At 36.9% G+C, this 19138-nt stretch overlaps 1 protein-coding gene across 9 annotated transcripts in view; it reads right to left on the bottom strand.

The window, feature by feature from the left end:
- TFDP2 (transcription factor Dp-2) overlaps nucleotides 1-19138 on the bottom strand; it is a 167109-nt gene that overhangs the window by 28150 nt on the left and 119821 nt on the right. For 5 of the 9 annotated variants that reach the window (XM_025881214.2, XM_025881218.2, XM_073899236.1 and 2 more), the window contains 3 exons: nucleotides 16855-16958; nucleotides 10934-11055; nucleotides 9434-9481 (listed from right to left, as the gene is read on the bottom strand). In XM_025881214.2, coding sequence (XP_025736999.1) covers nucleotides 9434-9481; nucleotides 10934-11055; nucleotides 16855-16958 — 274 coding nt within the window. The remainder of the gene's footprint in view (nucleotides 1-9433; nucleotides 9482-10933; nucleotides 11056-16854; nucleotides 16959-19138) is intronic. The other 4 variants (XM_073899240.1, XM_073899239.1, XM_073899245.1 and 1 more) reach the window with 2 other exon arrangements.

Below are 19138 nucleotides of genomic sequence, written 5' to 3'. Positions count from 1 at the left end.
ATGAACATTTAGGTAATAAAACTATCTAAACCTTCAAGGAAGTGATTACTCTAAAAATGAGGATAACAGTTATTTATAGGAAAGGGTATGGTGATTGGGATAGGGCACATGAAGGGCCTCTGGGTTCTACTTCTCGATCTGGTGATGGTTACAAGACTGCCCTAAAGTAATGTATTAGTCATATTTTTGGTGATTTTTCTGTATCTGAATCTTATTTTATAAAAAAAAAGTAAACAAAACATGACATTTAAAACAACTAGAACTCTGAACACTTACTACATATTTGATATTAAAGAATTATTGTTAATTTTCTTAGGTATAATAATGATATTGTAGATATGTTTAAAAAGGGGTCTTTTTATATAAGTACAGAGATTTATGATGAAAATGATTTACTTTATAATAATACAGGAGGGGGTATATACAAAATGAGATATGCCATGGATCGATTGTTGTTGAAGTTCAGAGATATGCACATAAGAGGTTCATGATACAAGTCATCTACTTCTGTATTTTAAAATTCTCTAAAATAAAGAGTTAAAAAAAGGAGAGAAAAAGAATGGTTTGAGCTTATCTTTGATTTTTTTACATGGGTTTAGCCCTTAGCTTTAGTTTCTTATACTCAGCCCAGCTTTCTCAGGAAGGGGTCTTTATACATTACAATACCATATTAATACAAAGGAGAACTCAACCTACACAATACATAACTCTGGGTCCTACTGCAGTTCTCACCTAGGTAAGTGATAGGTAAGAACCATCTACCCAATCACCCAAGCCAGAAACAAGATTCAATCTACATTCTTCTAATGCTCTTTCTATCATATCAATCTAATTCTATCAAATCTAATATTTAAGTCCTGAACAGTTTTTGAATTCAACTTCTCTGTGTTCCCACTGCCCTAGTTCAGGCCCTCATAATCTCTCTCAGAATAGAACTAGAGCCTTGTAAGGGTTCTCCTTTGTATTGTATAGAGGCATTCCAATCCTTCCTCCACAGGGCCATTATGGTGATCGTTCTTTTTTCTTTTTTTTTTTTTTAAAGATTTTAATTATTTATTTGAGAGAGAGTGAGCGAGTGAGGGGCGCCTGAGTGGCTCAGTTGGTTAAGCATTTCCCTTCGGTTCAGGTCATGATCCCAGGGTCCTGGGATTGAGCCCCACATCGGGCTCCCTGCTCAGTGGGGAGTCTGCTTCTCCCTCTCCCTCTGCCTCTCCCCCAGCTTGTGCTCTCTCCCTCAAATAAATAAATAAAATCTTAAAAAAGAGAGAGAGAGCCAGCATGAGTGGCTGGTTAAGCGGCTGCCTTCAGCTCAGGTCATAGTTCCAGGGTCCTGGGATCGAGCCCCGCATGGGGCTCCTTGCTCAGTAGGGAGCCTGCTTCTCCCTCTGCCTGCCGCTCCCCTTGCTTCTGCTCTCTCTCTCTGAGAAATAAATAAAATATTTAAAATAAATAAATAAACATTTTATTTATTTATTATAGACGGCGCAAGTGGGAAGGAAAGAGAGAAAGAATCTGAAGCAGATTGTGTACTGATCGTGGAGCCCCGTAGGGGACTTGATCCCATGACCTTGAGTTCATGACATGTGCCAAAACCAAGAGTCAGATGCTCAAATGACTGAGCCACCCAGGCGCCCCAGGTAATTTCATTTTTTAAAAGAATCCACCAATTCCCATTTGCTACATATATTTTCACACAAAGCCTACTCTGTGTTTGATTTGCCCTTAGAATTTGGGGTCTTTAGATACAAATGGCTAGCCACACATAAATTTATATGATTAGTACAAGTTAGGTGACAAAAGTAAATAAGAATTGCTAAAAATGGGAGTGCGTGAGTTATTTTGAAAGAAATATGTTGTGTATGGGGTTTTATATTTATGCTAAGAATTGGGTAATGGTTTAAAGTAAATAAAAATCTCAACTCCGTATTTATGAAATTTTTAAAAACCAGGGATGAAAAGGTTGTTGTTTTTCATGTAATCCTAAGTCTTTTTTAAAAAGGGAGCAGTAAGATAATCATAGGGTAGTTTTTTTAGGGTGATAGTGTGGCTAATTTGCCCTCTATTGTTAGACGTGGATAATTTTTTATTTTTTATTTATTTTTTATTTTTATTTATTTTAAGATTTTATTTATTTGTCAGAGAGAGAGTACAAGCAGGGGGAACAGAAGGCAGAGGGAGAAGCAGGCTCCCCACTGAGCAGGGAGCCCAATGCAGGACTTGATCTCAGGACCTTGAGATCATGACCTGAGCCAAAGGCAGATGCTTAACTGATTGAGCCACTCAGGTGTCCCGACGTGGATAATTTTTCAAAAAAGATTTTATTTTTTCATTTGAGAGAGAGAGAGAGAGAGAGAGAGAGCATGAGTGGAGGGGAGAGGCAGAAGCGGACTCCCTGCTCAGCAGACAGCCTGACATAGGGCTCAATCCCAGGATCCTCATGATCTGAGCAGAAGGGAGATGCTTAACCATATGAGCCACCCAGGTGCCCCAGACATGGATAATATTTAAAGGAAGAAATTAAACACAGTCCTTAAATAGGAACAACTACACTTTTAACAGCTATTAAAAGCTGATGAACATACTCTTGAAACAAAGAAAAGACTACATATAAGAATTTTATGATTATTCAATGCATGAAATGATAATAAACTTGAAAAAAACTGGTTAAATATCAACTTTTGGTAAACTATTAGCTATATATTTTCAACAGTTTACTTCATTTAACTCTGACCCACAGTATTCTTACATCTGAAAAACAGAACTACAAGTACCCATCTCACAAGGTTGCTGTGAGGATTAAATGATACAGCAGGTGATTTTTCTCTTCATGAGCTACCAGAATTTTCACAGGCAATACAAAACTGAAGGATACTACTTAGCACTGGCTGAATCAAGAAATTAAGGTTGTTATTTGGAAGGCTAGTAGAGCATCATGCCAAAAACAAACCCAACCAATACACACATCAAAATTCAACAGAAATTTGAATAGCTAATACCTACAGTACCTAATTGCTCCTGCAACCAATTTTATAAAAGCTTCATTGAAAATTAAGGAACAATGCCTCTAGCAAAAGAACATTAAAAGGCAAAAGGACTCAACAATAAAAAAACTCAATTAAAAAATGGGCAAGTAAATTGAATAGACATTTCTTCAAAGAAGATATACAAACGGCCAATAAGCACCTAAAAAGATGCTCAACATCAGTAATCATTAGGGAAATGCAAATCAAAACTACAATGAGATTAGGATGGCTATTATCAAAAAGTGTTGTGAGATCGTGGAGAAATTGGAACCTTTGTACATTGCTGGTGACAGTTCAAATGGTACAGTCACTGCAGAGTATACTAGGGTCTTGCCTCTGTAATATATAAAGAACTCTTACAACTCAATAACTAAAGACCAAAGGATATGGAAAGACTTCTTCAAAGAAGATATACAAAGGTCCTGTAAGTGTATGAAAAGATGCTCAACATCATTAGCCAATAGGGAAATGAAACTCAAAACCATAATGAAGTATCATCTCACATTCACAAGGGTTTGGAACCTGTTGCTGGTGGGAATGTGGAATGTTATAGCCATAATTACAGCTACTCTGGAAGACAGACCATCAGTTATTCAAAAGGGTGAAGAACTGCCATATGACCTTGCAATTCCATTCCTAGGTATATATACGAGAGAAATGAAAACTTGTTCACAAATGAGCATCAACTCAAATATCCATCATTAATGAACAAATACACAAAATGTGGTATATCCATACCATGGAATAAAAATGAATAATGTACTAATATATGCCACAACATGAAGGAACCTTGAAAATATGCTTAAATGAAAGAAGCCAGTCACAAACTTAAGGCAGAGTTCTGTTACCTTGAGATCAACTGTCTAAGTTTAAGCTCTGGGAAATAAATGTCTTTGGTGTAATATCTATTGTGTGGAGATGAAATGGGAGGTACAAGGGGATTTGGAGGGTTGGGAAGCTTCAACTGGCCTAGGTGCTCCTTGGATAGTCTTCATTTCATTGCCATCATTATCTCCCTCACTAATTCATTCTTGCTTTTTATACTTGTCACCTCTAAGCCTAGAGCCTCTCCATTATCAGTCACTATAGGGGAGAATGGCTTCCATTTCCAATTCTAACTTCTGTGCATATTTTGGGATATAGATTACTCTACTATCACTTGTCCTTCATTATAATCACATTGGCTTTCATCTTCTAATTGGAAAATCTATATCTCTACCACTTTTTACAGCACTTTTAGAAATTTATTTCCTTTTATTATTATTTACATGAAAATTCAATAGGATTTTAGAGTTGGGGGTCTAAACATGGTGTTCAATCTATCACCTTAAACTGGAAGCTTACTATCTAAATCTTAAATAGAGTTTACATATTTTCTTAGAATCAAGCTCTTTGAAACACCAAGACCCTTTTTCCAAATAACAGCAAAATATGGCCATAGGGTATAAATGCTATGATCTCCATTAGTCCATAAATGAAGACACCAGTAGGAAGTATTCTTTACCAAATAAAGCCAAATTGAGAAAATTAAAAATTAAAAAAAAAACCTAATTGATATACTTTGAAATGCATGTTAACTTTTATTTTTTTTTTTAAAGATTTTCTTTATTTGACAGAGAGAGACACAGCGAGAGAGGGAACACAAGCAGGGGCAGTGGGAGAGAGAGAAGCAGGCCTCCCGCCGAGCAGGGAGCCTAATGCGGGGCTCGATCCCAGGACCCTGGGATCATGACCTGAGCCGAAGGCAGACGCTTAATGACTGAACCACCCAGGTGCCCTGCATGTTAACTTTTATTAATAATTTCATTTGAGGGCACCTGGGTGGCTCAGTTGGTTAAGCGACTGCCTTTGGCTCAGGTCATGATCCTGGAGTCCCTGGATCGAGTCCCATGTCGGGCTCCCTGCTCAACAGGGAGTCTGCTTCTCCCTCTGGCCCTCTTCCCTCTTGTGCTCTCTCTTATTCTCTCTCTCTCAAATAAATAAATAAAATCTTTAAAAAAAAATAATTTCATTTGAAGTATTCAAAAGAATTGTACCCAAAGAATTTCCATGCACTTAACTAGAATCTATAACCACTGTCTTTTTATATTTTCCCAATAACAACTTATTTTTATTTACAAAAATAATTTGTAGTATGTAATAGTATAACCCAGGTAGAAGTTATACAAAGATCTATTTAAATAAGGAATCATAGGGGTGCCTGGGTGGCTCAGTCGTTAAGTGTCTGCCTTTGGCTCAGGTCATGATCCCAAGGTCCTGGGATTGAGCCCCGCATCGGGCTCCCTACTCAGCGGGAAGCCTGCTTCTCCCTCTCCCACTCCCCGTGCTTGTGTTCCCTCTCTCACTGTTTCTCTCTGTCAGATAAATAAAATCTGTAAAAATAAATAAACAAGGAATTATATATAATATACTTTATTTCCCACTTAAATGAGCCAACTAGAATAGTTAAATCAGCAAAATAATTTAATTTGGTAACTCAGTAAAAAATTTAGGAAAAAATCCTTTACTTTTCTTAAGTATGTATCCACCATGTTGTGTGTGGAGGGGAAGAAGGGGTCCGACATGGGAAATAAGTTATTTATTCCTTATGGATCTTCACTCTCTCCCTCCCTGGGTTATAGCATTCAGGCTTGCAACCATTTACATGCTGATGATACTACTTATATACTAATGATACCATCATTTAGATAACTAATAAACTTACTGAACTTCATATATCCAAAACAAAATTCCTTCCCAAACCTACTCTGAACTACAGTAAATGTAAAGGACATAAATATTCACCCAGTTGTTCATACAAAAAAATAAGAGCCATCCTTTATTTCTCCTCTTCCTTCCTTCAATCTATCAATAAATCTTGTTGGTTCTATGTCCATCATTTATCCATTATTTTCCTATCTCCACTGCCAGGACACTGCCCCCTGCAAGTCCTTTGATTTTCCTGCTTCTGTTCTTGTCTCCTTAGAATCCATTTATCCTTCAGGAGTTCAGTGTGACTTAGATCATGCCATTTCCCTGCTTAAAATCCTTAGAGGGCACCGACGTGGCTCAGTCGGGTGGGCATCTGCCTTCGGCTCAGGTCATGATCCCGGGGTCCTGGTATTGAGCCCTGCATCGGGCTCCCTGCTCAGCGGGGGGCCTGCTTCTCCCTCTCTCTCTGCTACCCTCCCCCGCCCTTTCCGTCAAATAAATAAATAAATAAATAAATAAATAAATAAATAAATAAATAAAATCTTAAAAAAAAATTCTCCTTAGAAACCAAACTCCCTACCGGGCCCTACAAGGCCTTTCATCATGATCTGACTCCTGTCTACCTCTCCACACCTCATTCTCACTCTTTGCCTTTCTCACTCTCTTCAGGCCACTATGCTTCCCCAAATACATCAACTTCGTTCCTCATTTGGGAGCTTTACATTTGCTCCTCACTCTGCCCAGGATCCCTGGCTCCTCCACTTCACCTAAGCTATTTACATGCCCGACTTCTTTGCTTTCAAATATCACCTTCTTAGAGAGGCCTTCTCCAAGGTAGCTGTCATCACCTTTCTTATTTTTTTTTATACATCATAACCTATAAATAATCTTATTTATAACCCCCCCACACACAGTATAACCTCTCTTAAGGGGAGCCTTATCTATCTTGTTTATTATTCTCTCCAATACTTAGAACATAACAGTTAATAGATACTCAAAATGTTTGCTGAATGAACAATTTCCTAATCATTGAAGCAATACAGATATTAACTATACTGAGTTTATTAGCTTATTATAGTTTAAATTATATTAGTTAATTAGAAATTATTAGTTTATTATAAATAACTGGAGTTTTAACTTTCCACCAACAAAAAGATATTAAGATTACATGAGCATAAAGGAAGAATACAATACCACTGTGCGACATTTTATTCATTTAAGACAGGAACAGAGAAAAACACCCACAGACTGCCATCACTGCCTATGGGGCACCCAGGACCTTCTTCCCTCAGGAGAGGTCCCAAAAGGAAAATCAGATCTATTTGGAAGAGATGCCATGTAGAACACACCATCAGATTCTGTCCAAAGGAGGAAAGAGAAAGTGAACAAACATCTTTCAGGACTAAAACTCCAGAAAAGACCAAAAAGGGGTTTTTCACAGCTTCTTCTATAAGCTCTTTGAAAAGAAGTCTAATGGGGTCAGTGGGTCAGAATACAGGAGAAAAAACTCATGAGAATCCCTCAATGGATCCTTTATCCACCAAACAAAATTTCTTCAGAAATTGACTTAACTCTCACAAATGATCTTGACAAAGGAACAGCTGTGAAAGACATAATTAGAGTTGTACTGTCAAGTGGTAAGATGAAGAAGCCTCAGATACACTGATGTATAAGTCAGTTATAATTTATAGAAGTTATAATTTATAAGTTATAAACACATCAATATATTGATGTATCAATCCCTGAAGAAAACGAATACAAATACTTACATATGATACTAAATCAACATACAAGACATTGAAGAGATAAAGATCAGTCTAGGGTTGAGAGCTAGCTTACTGAACCTCAACACTGGGAGAAGGGAAACAAAGACATTTCACAGCATTACAGAAAAACAATGCATTTGGAAGAAAATAAAAATTTGTAAAAACAACAACAAGAAAATCACACGTAGTAATCTTTGTGACCTGATTGTGGGTGTGGGGGGGGTGGGATTCATTACAGTAAAGTTATATTAAAAAAATAAAAAGAATAAAAGTCATTAGAAGAAAAAGTCATTGGATCATATGCAAAAAGGGAAAGCTGAATCAATGTTTATAGCAACAAATTTAATCTGGCACTTCTATAGGTGATCTTTATAGAGGTCTCTCTTATGAAGAGAGTGTAAAGAGAATCTTGTTTTCTATATTGTTTGTAGTACATAAGTGCCACCAATCATAACTAATGAATAGTGCCATTTTAAGGCCTTAAACATTGCTAAATACATCTGTATGAACTTGTACTGCTGCCCTTTCTGAGGATAAATACAAAAAAAGACCAGTAGGCCCTGGAAAGAGGAAGTTCCATTAGAAAGAAAAGAAAAGTTCGCTCTTCATCTCTATATGATACAGCAGTTCCTCAGACTGATTTTATCTGTTCTAAACAGTTAAGAACCAAGAAGCAAGCAACAAATGCCACAAAGGAACTAAAGTACAGCCGATGCATATGCAAGAAAACACATTTAATATATAGCCTCAAGGTCATCACTCAGAGTCTTTTCATTTTTATTTTAGGCTGAATTCTAACACATCTGGCCATCTAGTTTCTCAGTGCACAGCAAATCAGAGGTAGCAAACTAGAAAACAGAAAAGACAGAAAACTACTTGTTAATACTGAGAGCAGATGATCTAACAAAAGAAAGGAGATTAAAACACCATTGGAAAAAGGAGTTACAAAATCTTAGAATCAAAAATAAAATTCAAAAAGCATAGCTGGCAAAGTTTTGTTTAAAATAACAACAACTTTGGGACGCCTGGGTGGCTCAGTCAGTTAAGTGTCTGAAAAAGTATCTAAAAAAGCATAAAAAGAACAGGTATTTAAACACAATTTTATTTCATGAATAATTTATTGTAACCTGTCTAATTCCACAGCAGAAACAGGTCATGATCTCAGGGTTGTGAGATCGAGCCCCATAAGAGGCTCCACTCTCAGTGGAAAGTCTGCTTCTCTCCCTCTCCCTCTGCCCCTCCCTACAATGTGTGCACATACGCTCTCTTTCTCTCAAATAAATAAATCTTTAAAAAAAATAGTAACAACTTTACAAAATTCTTGCTTCGAAGACAATGAGTTTTATTTTAACACAGTGCAACATTAATATGGTACCTCATATAGTGGCTTACATGGCACACTGAACTTTAAGTTCAAATGACCCTACAATGATCGTTTTTAACCCTGGAGCTTCTGACTTGGTAGACATTCATACTGCATTCAACACTCCACGGGTGATTCTGACACACACTGAGAAGCACCGTCCTAATAGTCTAAGGAAAGGTTATACTGTATTCGACATATTAGTTAAGAAAGAAGTGAGAACTTATTATAATCTTTAAATGTGTTCAATAAAACTTGTTTTTAAAAAGTTTGGGCATGTTGAGGTAATGTGGTATATTCATTCTGGTAGAACACTTATCTCCCAAAAGGAGGGAGAGGGCTAAATGACACACTACCAAGAGCCAATCTACTCACAGGATAATTTCTTTTGAAACCATGCAAATATAATGAATATATGTAATGATAAGTGAAGTAGAACACTCAGTAAGGTATGAAATAAAGGCAGAAAGTCAATGAAGTTAAAGTTATGTGAAGAAAAACAGCTCTAATTAAACTAGACTAGTCTGGACACCAAACTCCTGTCTACACAATAGGATCTCCCAAACAAAATACTTAACACTTATACTCACCTTTCTGAAAAATCAGAATCTATAAATTCTCTAGCTCGTTTTCTATCACTAAAAAGAAAAAAAAAGATAGCATAAAAAGAACAGGTATTTAAACACAATTTAATTTCACAAATAATTTATTGTAACCTAATTCCAAAGCAAATATATCCAAACACAAAATCTAACAAATAGAAAAGATATGTTTTCTCATAGGATCAAGAAATCACAACATAATAAATTTTACCACAGGATCAAAAAGATCACAATATAACAACACAGTCTGAAATGAGCTCAATGAAAACAGGAGGAAAATATTGCACACTCAGAAAGGAGAAGGCTCAGAAAGTATTAGTCACTATGGAATGACTGAGCAATCATTCCACCCCCAATATAAAGCACAGCTGGGGCCAAAAATATCCAAACCCTGGTCATCTCCAAAGCGGGCCAACACAACTGGCATGGGTTTAGCTTTCATGTTATAATCTCTCAAGGTTATGCAGAAATCCAAGGTAACTTTCAGAACCTACGTGGGATAAGGGCTAAATAAAGGTCATGGAATTACAGGCGATTGTGTCATTTCATCTCCTTTGATAGTGAAAAAATATGTATACATATGAAACTCTTCTGTCTCTAATGTGTGTGTGTGTGTGTGTGTGTGTGTGTGTGTGTGTGTGTATACATGAACATGTATATGGCTGGAAAGACTTTGCCAGGATTATTTCATTATTTCATTTAACATCCTGGAAACAAGAAAGCTCTTACACAACCAAGATTTACTGTTTGCTTGCTAGAACTCACAATTATAAGTCAAAGAACTACCAGTATAGTACGCCACCACAGAAATGACTTCTCAAGTGAACAAATGAGGTTTTGAATCCTTTATCTTACAATTTCTTTTTCCCTTACGGAAAGATGAAATGCTAAAATGATAAGGAGCAGAGAAAGACTGGGTAAGGGTATTTTACAGGCAGAGATGAAACATGCAAAAGTTTGATACTAAAAGGGTAAATGAGCAGCACAAGGGATACTGATTTAATTGTCCAGTGTTTCAAAAGGATCAAGAGAAAAACTCAGTAAAATTTTTAATATTTGTTGGCCTCTTTTTCCTAGTTCCTTTTCTGATGTTTAAGGAAACAAAAATTCACAGGGGAAATTCTGAGTACAGCCAACATTTAATATGTAACTCTCTTAAGTTTGTTAAAACAATATAAAATATAGAATTTGCATCTCCAAAGCAGTCAAATGTCATAGTCAGAAAAAGTAGTCCTTTTTCAGAGTTGAAAAGTCAGAAGATTCAGGTACAAATTACTGTATTGTTTTTCTCTATTTAAAAATGGTTGCTCCATAAATGATTTATATCTAAGATATAAGGTGAAATAAAATAGGCGGTTTTAAAGGCAACACATTAGTTTTGAAGGACTCGGCTAACATAAAACAAGAATGGAAGACAAAATAGTGAGAGGAAAAGATCACAGCTTAAGAAAAAGTTTTAAAAATGGTAACTTGCAACAACATTCTTACCCTGGGACCCAGCCAGTAGCTTCTGCTATGTGTGTTTGAGTAACCATTGCTGGTGCAGGGGTATATGGACTCCCAATCAGAACACTTCCTGAACTGGTTAGTCTCTGTGGTGTGCTTATAATCTATAAAGTTAGGACACAGAAAATCATATTCTTAGTTATTAAGAAACACATACAGGCAGAAAATAATGTTGACTGCTAAGCTACATTTAAGGAGGAAATCTTACTGCCTAAAACGCACTTAATATCAATCATCTAAAACATAAGCTTTCATTCACTTATATTCTAGGATCTTAAAGCACAAGTAATTAAATACTGACATGAGGTCACAATACAGGTTTCAGCAAGTTTTCAATCCTTTCAATCCTTTGGAAGGATTAAGTTGGCAACTAACAATGTTTTAAAAATCATAAAAACAAAAAGCTTTCTTTGAAATATAGAATCTAACTGCAGTTGAACTTGATGTATTCAAACTAGGGCAAGAGTAAATCAGGTCTTCATGTCCAAAATATACACAAAGGCATTATACAATTTGGATTATTATAACAGATGCAATTTCATCTTCTTTTTTCAAGAGCATTTCCTCATGTCATTAAATATTCTCCAAAGACATTTTAAAGACAGTGAAACATTTCATCATGTGGATTTACTATCCCTTATTAGATATATATGGATATTCAATTATCCAATATTACAAGCAATGCTGTGATGAAAATTTTTGTACAATGATCTTGGCCTTAGTATCTATTTCCTAATGACAGACTCTAGAAAGGTAATTAACGGAACTAAGGATATAGACTTTTAAAAAAAGTTTCTTGACAGGTGCTACCAAATTGCTGCCCAGGACTTCACTGGTAAATAGACCATGTTTTTTCCAAAAATGTTTATAATAATTAGTACAAAAAACAATTTAGCATTCTACTATCTTTATAAGTATTTTTGTCAAAAAAAATAAGAGCATGTTCCAGTGAGTGGGAGTATTAATGCAACAATATTGGCCCCACATTAGTAACTATTGAAGACCGAACTTCTGGGCACACAGGGCTTCTCTCTTTTTTTTTTCTTTCCAACTCCGAGGCACAGGACCGCCCTCACCTGGGCAACCCCAGATCTTCGGATCTCCTAAAGTGAAGAGATTATTTTCGTATACTTTTGAAAATTTCTGTAACAGCTTAAGGTTTTAAGTACCAATTAAGAGAGAAAAGCATCTATGTGGGGTACATACAATTTTTTTAAATGACAGATTTTTTTTTTTTAAGAGTTTATTTATTTATTTGACAGAGAGACACAGCAAGAAAAGGAACACAAGCAGGGGAAGTGGGAGAGGGAGAAGCAGGCTTCCCGCCGAGCAGGGAGCCCGGTGCGGGGCTCGAACCCAGGACCCTGGGATCATGACCTGAGCTGAAGGCAGACGCTTAACAACTGAGCCACCTGGGGGGCCCCTAAATGACAGATCTTAAAAGAAATAGTTCTATTTCTACCACCTGACATAGGTCAAAATACTAATTAATTTTTGTATCCCTGATCAAATGAAACCTGTTTCTGCTGGCAGGGTCTAATTCCAGTCATTAAGTTAGTTGCTAATTTGTTCCATAGAGAACAATGAGAAGGATTCACTTGCATTTCAAGCTTAGTTCAGCCTTTGTTATTAAAGCCTCGTCAAGGGCGCCTGGGTGGCTCAGTTGGTTAAGCGACTGCCTTCAGCTCAGGTCATGATCCTGGAGTCCCGGGATCGAGTGCCGCATCGGGCTCCCTGCTCGGCAGGGAGTCTGCTTCTCCCTCTGACCCTCCCCCCTCTCATGTGCTCTCTCTCTCTCTCTCTCTCATTCTTTCTCTCAAATAAATAAATAAATCTTTAAAAAAAAATAAAGCCTCGTCAACATTTTTTCATTTACTAAATATTTAAAAACGTTAGTTACCTCTGTTTGTGTATGGCATTTTGCCAGTTTGGAGCTAGGGAGATGTTATTATATACAAATGCCTAGGAAATAATTTTAATAAGTTAATTCTACAGTTAAAAAAATAAAAACAAAAACAATAAACATTGATAGATGTCTGGAGGATTCTGATTCTCTACAATATTCCAGGGACTATTTTTTTTTTAAGATTTTATTTATTTATTTAATTGACAGAGAGAGAGAGAGAGAGAGACAGCGAGAGAGGGAACACAAGCAGGGGGAGTGGGAGAGGGAGAAGCAGGCTTCCCCACAGAGCAGGGAGCCCGATGCGGGGCTTGATCCCAGGACCCTGGGATCATGACCTGAGCTGAAGGCAGTCACTTAATCAACTGAGCCACCCAGGCGCCCCTCCAGGGACTATTAAATGAGGAATTCAGAAGCTTACCTCATGAGAAAATATGAATACTGGACAAGGGGTTTGTATCTCCTACCCTTCTACACACACCCCCCACCTCCGCACCTCCATTTCAGCATAAAATCTTTAAGGGTAGATCAAATGTTTGCAGAGCCTAGCACAGTGCTAGGAGATATTCACAGGAAAGGTACAATAAATATTTGATGAACTGAGACAGAAGACCCAGCTCTTAAAATGAAAAAAGGAGCTTCTCTGTTTATTAATATGCCAAAAAGGACTACATAAAATCCAGTAAGAAAATACAATATAAAGGACATAATTCTCACCAATCACTACATCACACATTCATATGTCCTATATCATGCTGACCTTGAGTGTGAAGCTTAAGAAGGAAAATTTGAGTATTTGATCAGTCTCTGGTCTACTCTATTTCTAGAACAGGAGCCTCCACAAAGCAATTCTAATCATCCAGACTTACCCTTGAGATAGCCTGCATTATTTGTGCAGTATTATTACTAAATTCTTTTTCTGTATCTGTTATTAGTAGCCTACAGGCTCAGTTTGCCTGATTTAAAGTGCTTTGTCGAAAAAAAAAAAGATGAAGAGAGGAGGAAAGGAAACAGGACATAGGAAAAACCCAGTTATCATTACTGAGAAAGGCTTTGGAAATGAATTGCTATGTTCTGGTTTATTTTTTCTTCCTCAATGTCAGAATGTCAGCTGATATTCTTTGCTGATCTGACAGTGATTAGCAATATTCTGTTCTTTTCTCTTAGCCTAGTGCCTGGTATGCCCTTAATAGCAGAAATCCTCAATAAACATTTCCTGATGAACAAATTGGAGGGATGATATACTTGAACTAAAAAGACAAGTTAGAAGTTCATGTGAGATGCTATGAGTTCCTAAATTAGGACAATGACAGTGAACCTTAAGAAAAAAGATCAAAGAAAAGCCAACAGAACTTGATCAACCACTGAATACAGGAAAATTATATAGGTGATGAGTCAGATATGTTTTATAAAACTGAACCTTAATTCTGAAATCCCAAATTGAAATTAGAGGTAATTACTTCCTATATTCAGTTGATCTGATAAGGAAAATGAACATTTTTTTAAATTCCAGAATCTACCTCCCCCCACCCCAAAGAAATCCTTAATTTAAATGTAATCATGCAGTTTTTTGACAATGAATTACAGTTGGGCTATGAAAATCATATAGCAATTGAACCTCATTCTGAAGACTTTTCTGCCTTCAGTCAATGTATCTTACATACTACTGCCATCTACAGTACGAATAGCCAAGAGATTATTACAGCCTTGTATGGTGGCTACACTGGTGGTGAATAGCACAGAGTTGTCCAATCACTACGTTGTATGCCTGAAACTAATGTAACATTTTGTGTCAATGATACTTCAATTAGAAAGAAAAAGAAAAGAAAAGAAAAGCCAAGATAGCATCTGTATTCTAAAGGGAAAAAGAATCTATACAATTGGGGGCACCTGGGTGGCTCAGTTGTTAAGTGTCTTGTGTTTGGCTCAGGTCATGATCCCAGGGTCCTGGGATCAAGCCCCACATCAGGCTCCCTGCTCGGTGGGAAGCCTGCTTCTCCCTCTCCAGCTCTCCCTGCTTGTGTTCCCTCTCTCACTGTGCCTACTCTGTCAAATAAATAAATAAAATCTTAAAAAAAATCTATAAAAAGTATTACATTAAAGGATTTTATTATTTCACAAAAATTTAGTTTTCACTATAAGAAACATGTACGTCTTAACCATGTTAAAATAAAGATGGTTATGAGATTATATGACAAGATACCTTTAAGTAAAGGGCAAGTATTCAAACTAAAACAGTTATTGTTAAATTAGTTTCTATAAACACATAAAACAACCTTCTTGGGACTTTTTGAAATTTCTATCTACCATTAAGACTTGGCTAGAGACATGTGAAATTTAAAGGGCAAGTAGAGAAAGACAACAGAAAGAAGGTTTTAAAAAAGAAAATGAGGTTTTATTCAAGAGTTTTCCAACTTAAAAAAAAATATTTTAAAATCACAGATGAGAGACTGAAGGTGAGGGGACAATATTCAAAAGAAAAACAAGAGAAGAGAGAAATGGCTCTAACTGGGATTCTACAACAATTAGAAAGTCAAAAAGAAAGCTCTCATTTCTGTCCAAGAACTGAGAACTATAAAAAAACACCTCAGTATTAAGGACACAAATTAAGGCCTGGTTTAAAGAAGAGCCCCAAATCTCCTTTCCTTCTTCTGATCTTTGTTTTGCTGATTCTGAGGTTTGTAGTAATGAGGTAAGTAGTATACAAGACTACTTATCATTGTCAGAACTGAGGTATAACAGTAATTACATGTACAGTAGCTCAAATGGACAATGGAAAGAAAAACTGTTTCCAGAAGAAGAATTCAAATTTGAGCCATAGCAGTTATCACTAAGATATTGACAGGAAACAGTCTCTTGAAACAGAGGAGTACTGTGCAGGAGAAATTCTAAGAGTTAGGGGTTGTTTATTTAATTTTGGTGTTTATATAATCACATTTCAAAATACAGACTTTAAAGTCAGGTGCCTTATCCCATTTAACCTACTATAGTGGCTGGTGAGAAGCAAAAGCTTAGTAAATGTTTGAAATATACCCTGAACTACCTTGAAATGGGGACACTTAGCTGAGCTTAAGTCCCCATGAGGTTTGGAGCTAGACTACATTCTTCACATAGTTACAGGAAGTTATGCAAGATTTTTAGCTTGAATTCTGTAGATAATTAACAGTCCTCAAGTGATCAAGAAAAATGTCAGGTCTTGAATGTCTTAACATCTTTAAGATTTGCTGAAGCCACTAAATACGCTAAGATTTATTTTTCGCCTAAACAATTCTGCATTTAACAGAGTTCACAGTACTGAGTATTATGGGCAAAATTTATCCTTCCTGCTCTATAGATGAGAACATGCAAGCACTGACAATGAAGAGTTACTGTTCAAGTGTTTACATACTTTTGCTAATGGTGGCTGAGACCATTAAATTAAGTATAGTTTTTAGGATAATTGCATGCGACTTTGTTTATAAATAAGGCTTTTCTAAAAGTGCTATATACTTCAAGCTCTCGCATAATTAATGGAATATCTTCAGAGAAGCAGTTAAATATTTTCCATTTTTCATTCATTATTTCTACTGCTAAAGATTGAAAGCTCTGGATATAGATTAACTGTTGGATCATATTCAATTTATATGAGCATACACAGCTTAGGGCAGTAAAGGTCATTTTATAAGAAAAAAAGAGGAGAACATAAAACATAACAGATTTCAAATCAATTGAATCAAACTAAAAACAAGAGAAGCCTACCATAGGGAGCAAGCAAAAACCTTGATATTACATATCCCGAATCCAGATTCAAATACATGAAAATTAAACACTGAAGAGCACAATGTCTTTCTTTTCCTCAAGACTTAACCAGTTACATTCCGATGAAAACAGAACTTCTTAAAAAAGTGAATGAATTAAGAAGTGAACTGCAATTTTTGCCCAGCATCTTTAGTACAATTATCCTCTAAATTAGTCTTGCCTAAGCAAAATGTCAAATTCTAAGATTTGATGGTTTTCTTACCATTTGGGGTCCAACATTCACATTTATTGGTCCTAAGGTTTTTGGTAAAATCTTTGTTGGTGAATTGGTGCTGGAAACTGGAAATGCAACAAATGAAATGTTACCTGAAATGATATCAAAATATTGGGTTAATGTTCTGTAATATCAAAGTCACCTTCTATCTATACATTCATGGTCCTAACCCCAGTTTTGCTTAAGTAACTTATAATGATCTTAATAATTAAGTCAAAAGCCTTACTGAAACGCCATTCTAATGATTGCTTTCTTGTAGTGAATACAATTAGTTCTGCTAAATAGGAAAACTGTAAAATAAATAGTTCAGTCTATCTGACAATTAACTACTGGACTTTTAGTGGGTTTTCAGAGGAAAAAATATTTAGAGAATACATACTGCAAATCAGAGTTTATATCAGAGTAGAGAAATCTAGTTAGGTCTTTATTAGATACCATAGAACAAAAAAAAGTATGAAGTAGACATGAAGTAAAGTATCTATTAGAATTTATTTATAGTATAAAAGAAAATATTTATACTAAAAGTTAACATGTTTTCATACGAGTTGGTAGTTTTTTGAGGTTTTATCACATCGGAGAAAAAAATATGATGCCACCTAGTGATACTGAAAACTGTGGGATGTATATAGTGTTTTCAAGTGAAATCAACACTTTATTCTTATTTTTTTTTTAAGATCTTATTTATTTATTTGACAGAGAAAGACACAGCGAGAGAGGGAACACAAGCAGGGGCAGTGGGAGAGGGAGAAGCAGGCTTCCCGCTGAGCAGGGAGCCCGATGCGGAGCTCAATCCCACGACCCCGGGATCATGACCTGAGCTGAAGGCAGATGCTTAACGACTGAGCCACCCAGGTGCCCCAATATCAACACTTTAAATTTGAAATTAAGGTAGCCAAGTGGACCCCAGAAATGAAAAGCTAACCAATAACTTTCTGAACTGTGTCAATTACTTAACTCCTCTGGACACACTTCAGTTTATCAATGTCTTTCTTAATAATCTAATGTAACAGAGGAGATCACCCAGAAAGTACATGAAAGAGGTTCAATACTGAAACTCTGGGGGAAAAAACGGCATTTAAGAGCAGGATGAGACACCTCCTTCTCACATGGCCCCCGTGGCTCTCCCAGCACTTGCCCAGGCTCCTTAACCCCATCCTCTCACCTCCTGATTCTCAGCAGATACTCCTATTTCCTTCAGTAAGGAAATCAGGCCATCAGGCTATATTAGAGCTATTAAGAGCTTCTCTTCCTTGACCTGTGAACCTATCTGCATCCTCACCTATTTTTACTGCTTTCTCTCTGAATGTAAATTCTCATATAAATGATTTCTTTTGTGTCTCTGCACGTGGTGTCTACTCAGGGGTCTCACTTATCAATTATCTACTGTCTCCTGAGTTTTCGACTGCACCGTCAGCTCCCCCCCTTCACTTTCTCTCTCTGCCCATTTGCCCTGTATCGTTTTCCCTCAATACCCACATTTTAAAATCAAATCCTTCATCTTTCTCATGCCCACTCAACAAGGTCTAATAGCCAAATCTGTTTCTCCTTCATGCTCCTCGCATATGACCGAGTCTTGGTAGATGATCATTATCATCCCAGTGACCCAGTCCAGAAATAATCAACCCCCTCCTCACTCAACTGACCACTGTATCCTACCTGCTATCTCCTTACTCTGGCTCCTTTATGCCACTGCCACTTGTTTAATTTGAAACTTTATCAAATCTGATTTGAACACAGTCACCCTCGAACGCAGTGATTCACCACCGTGGCTGTGCAATGGAATTACCTGGGACTCAATAAAAAATACCAATGCCTCAGTCCCACCCCCAAAGGTGCTGATAAAACTGGTCAGGAGTGAACCTGGGCATCAGACTGTTGAAAGTTCTCCAGGTGGTTCCAGTGTGCAACCACTCTCACTGGAAATGCTACTTCAAATAGCTTTGCTAGCCCTCCACACATCTGTAACAAACCAGTCTTTCAACCGGGGAAACTGTTCTGGACACTCCCCTACTTTAGGCCTTCAAAGATTCCACAACACTTTCAATGCCTCTCCGATCCCTCAACATGGCACAACAGCTTCTATCTGGAGATCTCACCCCTGCCTCCCTTCCCAGCTTCATCTTCAGCTACTCCCTCCACTCCAGTCAGGTTAAATACTTTGCAATTCCAGGAAGGCCCCAGCTCAACCACTCCAGTTTTGGCACACACCTTTCCTTCTGCTGGAAGTCTCTCTCTGCTGGGGCTACTTCTATTGCCTAGCGCTTCAAAATGG

Source organism: Callorhinus ursinus, unplaced genomic scaffold (genome assembly GCF_003265705.2).
Source record: "Callorhinus ursinus isolate GAN/ISIS: 27379988/994484 unplaced genomic scaffold, GSC_fseal_2.0 scaffold1, whole genome shotgun sequence".
In the NCBI taxonomy this organism is placed as follows: Eukaryota; Metazoa; Chordata; class Mammalia; order Carnivora; family Otariidae; genus Callorhinus; species Callorhinus ursinus.
This window is presented reverse-complemented; position numbering and strand designations above follow the sequence as displayed.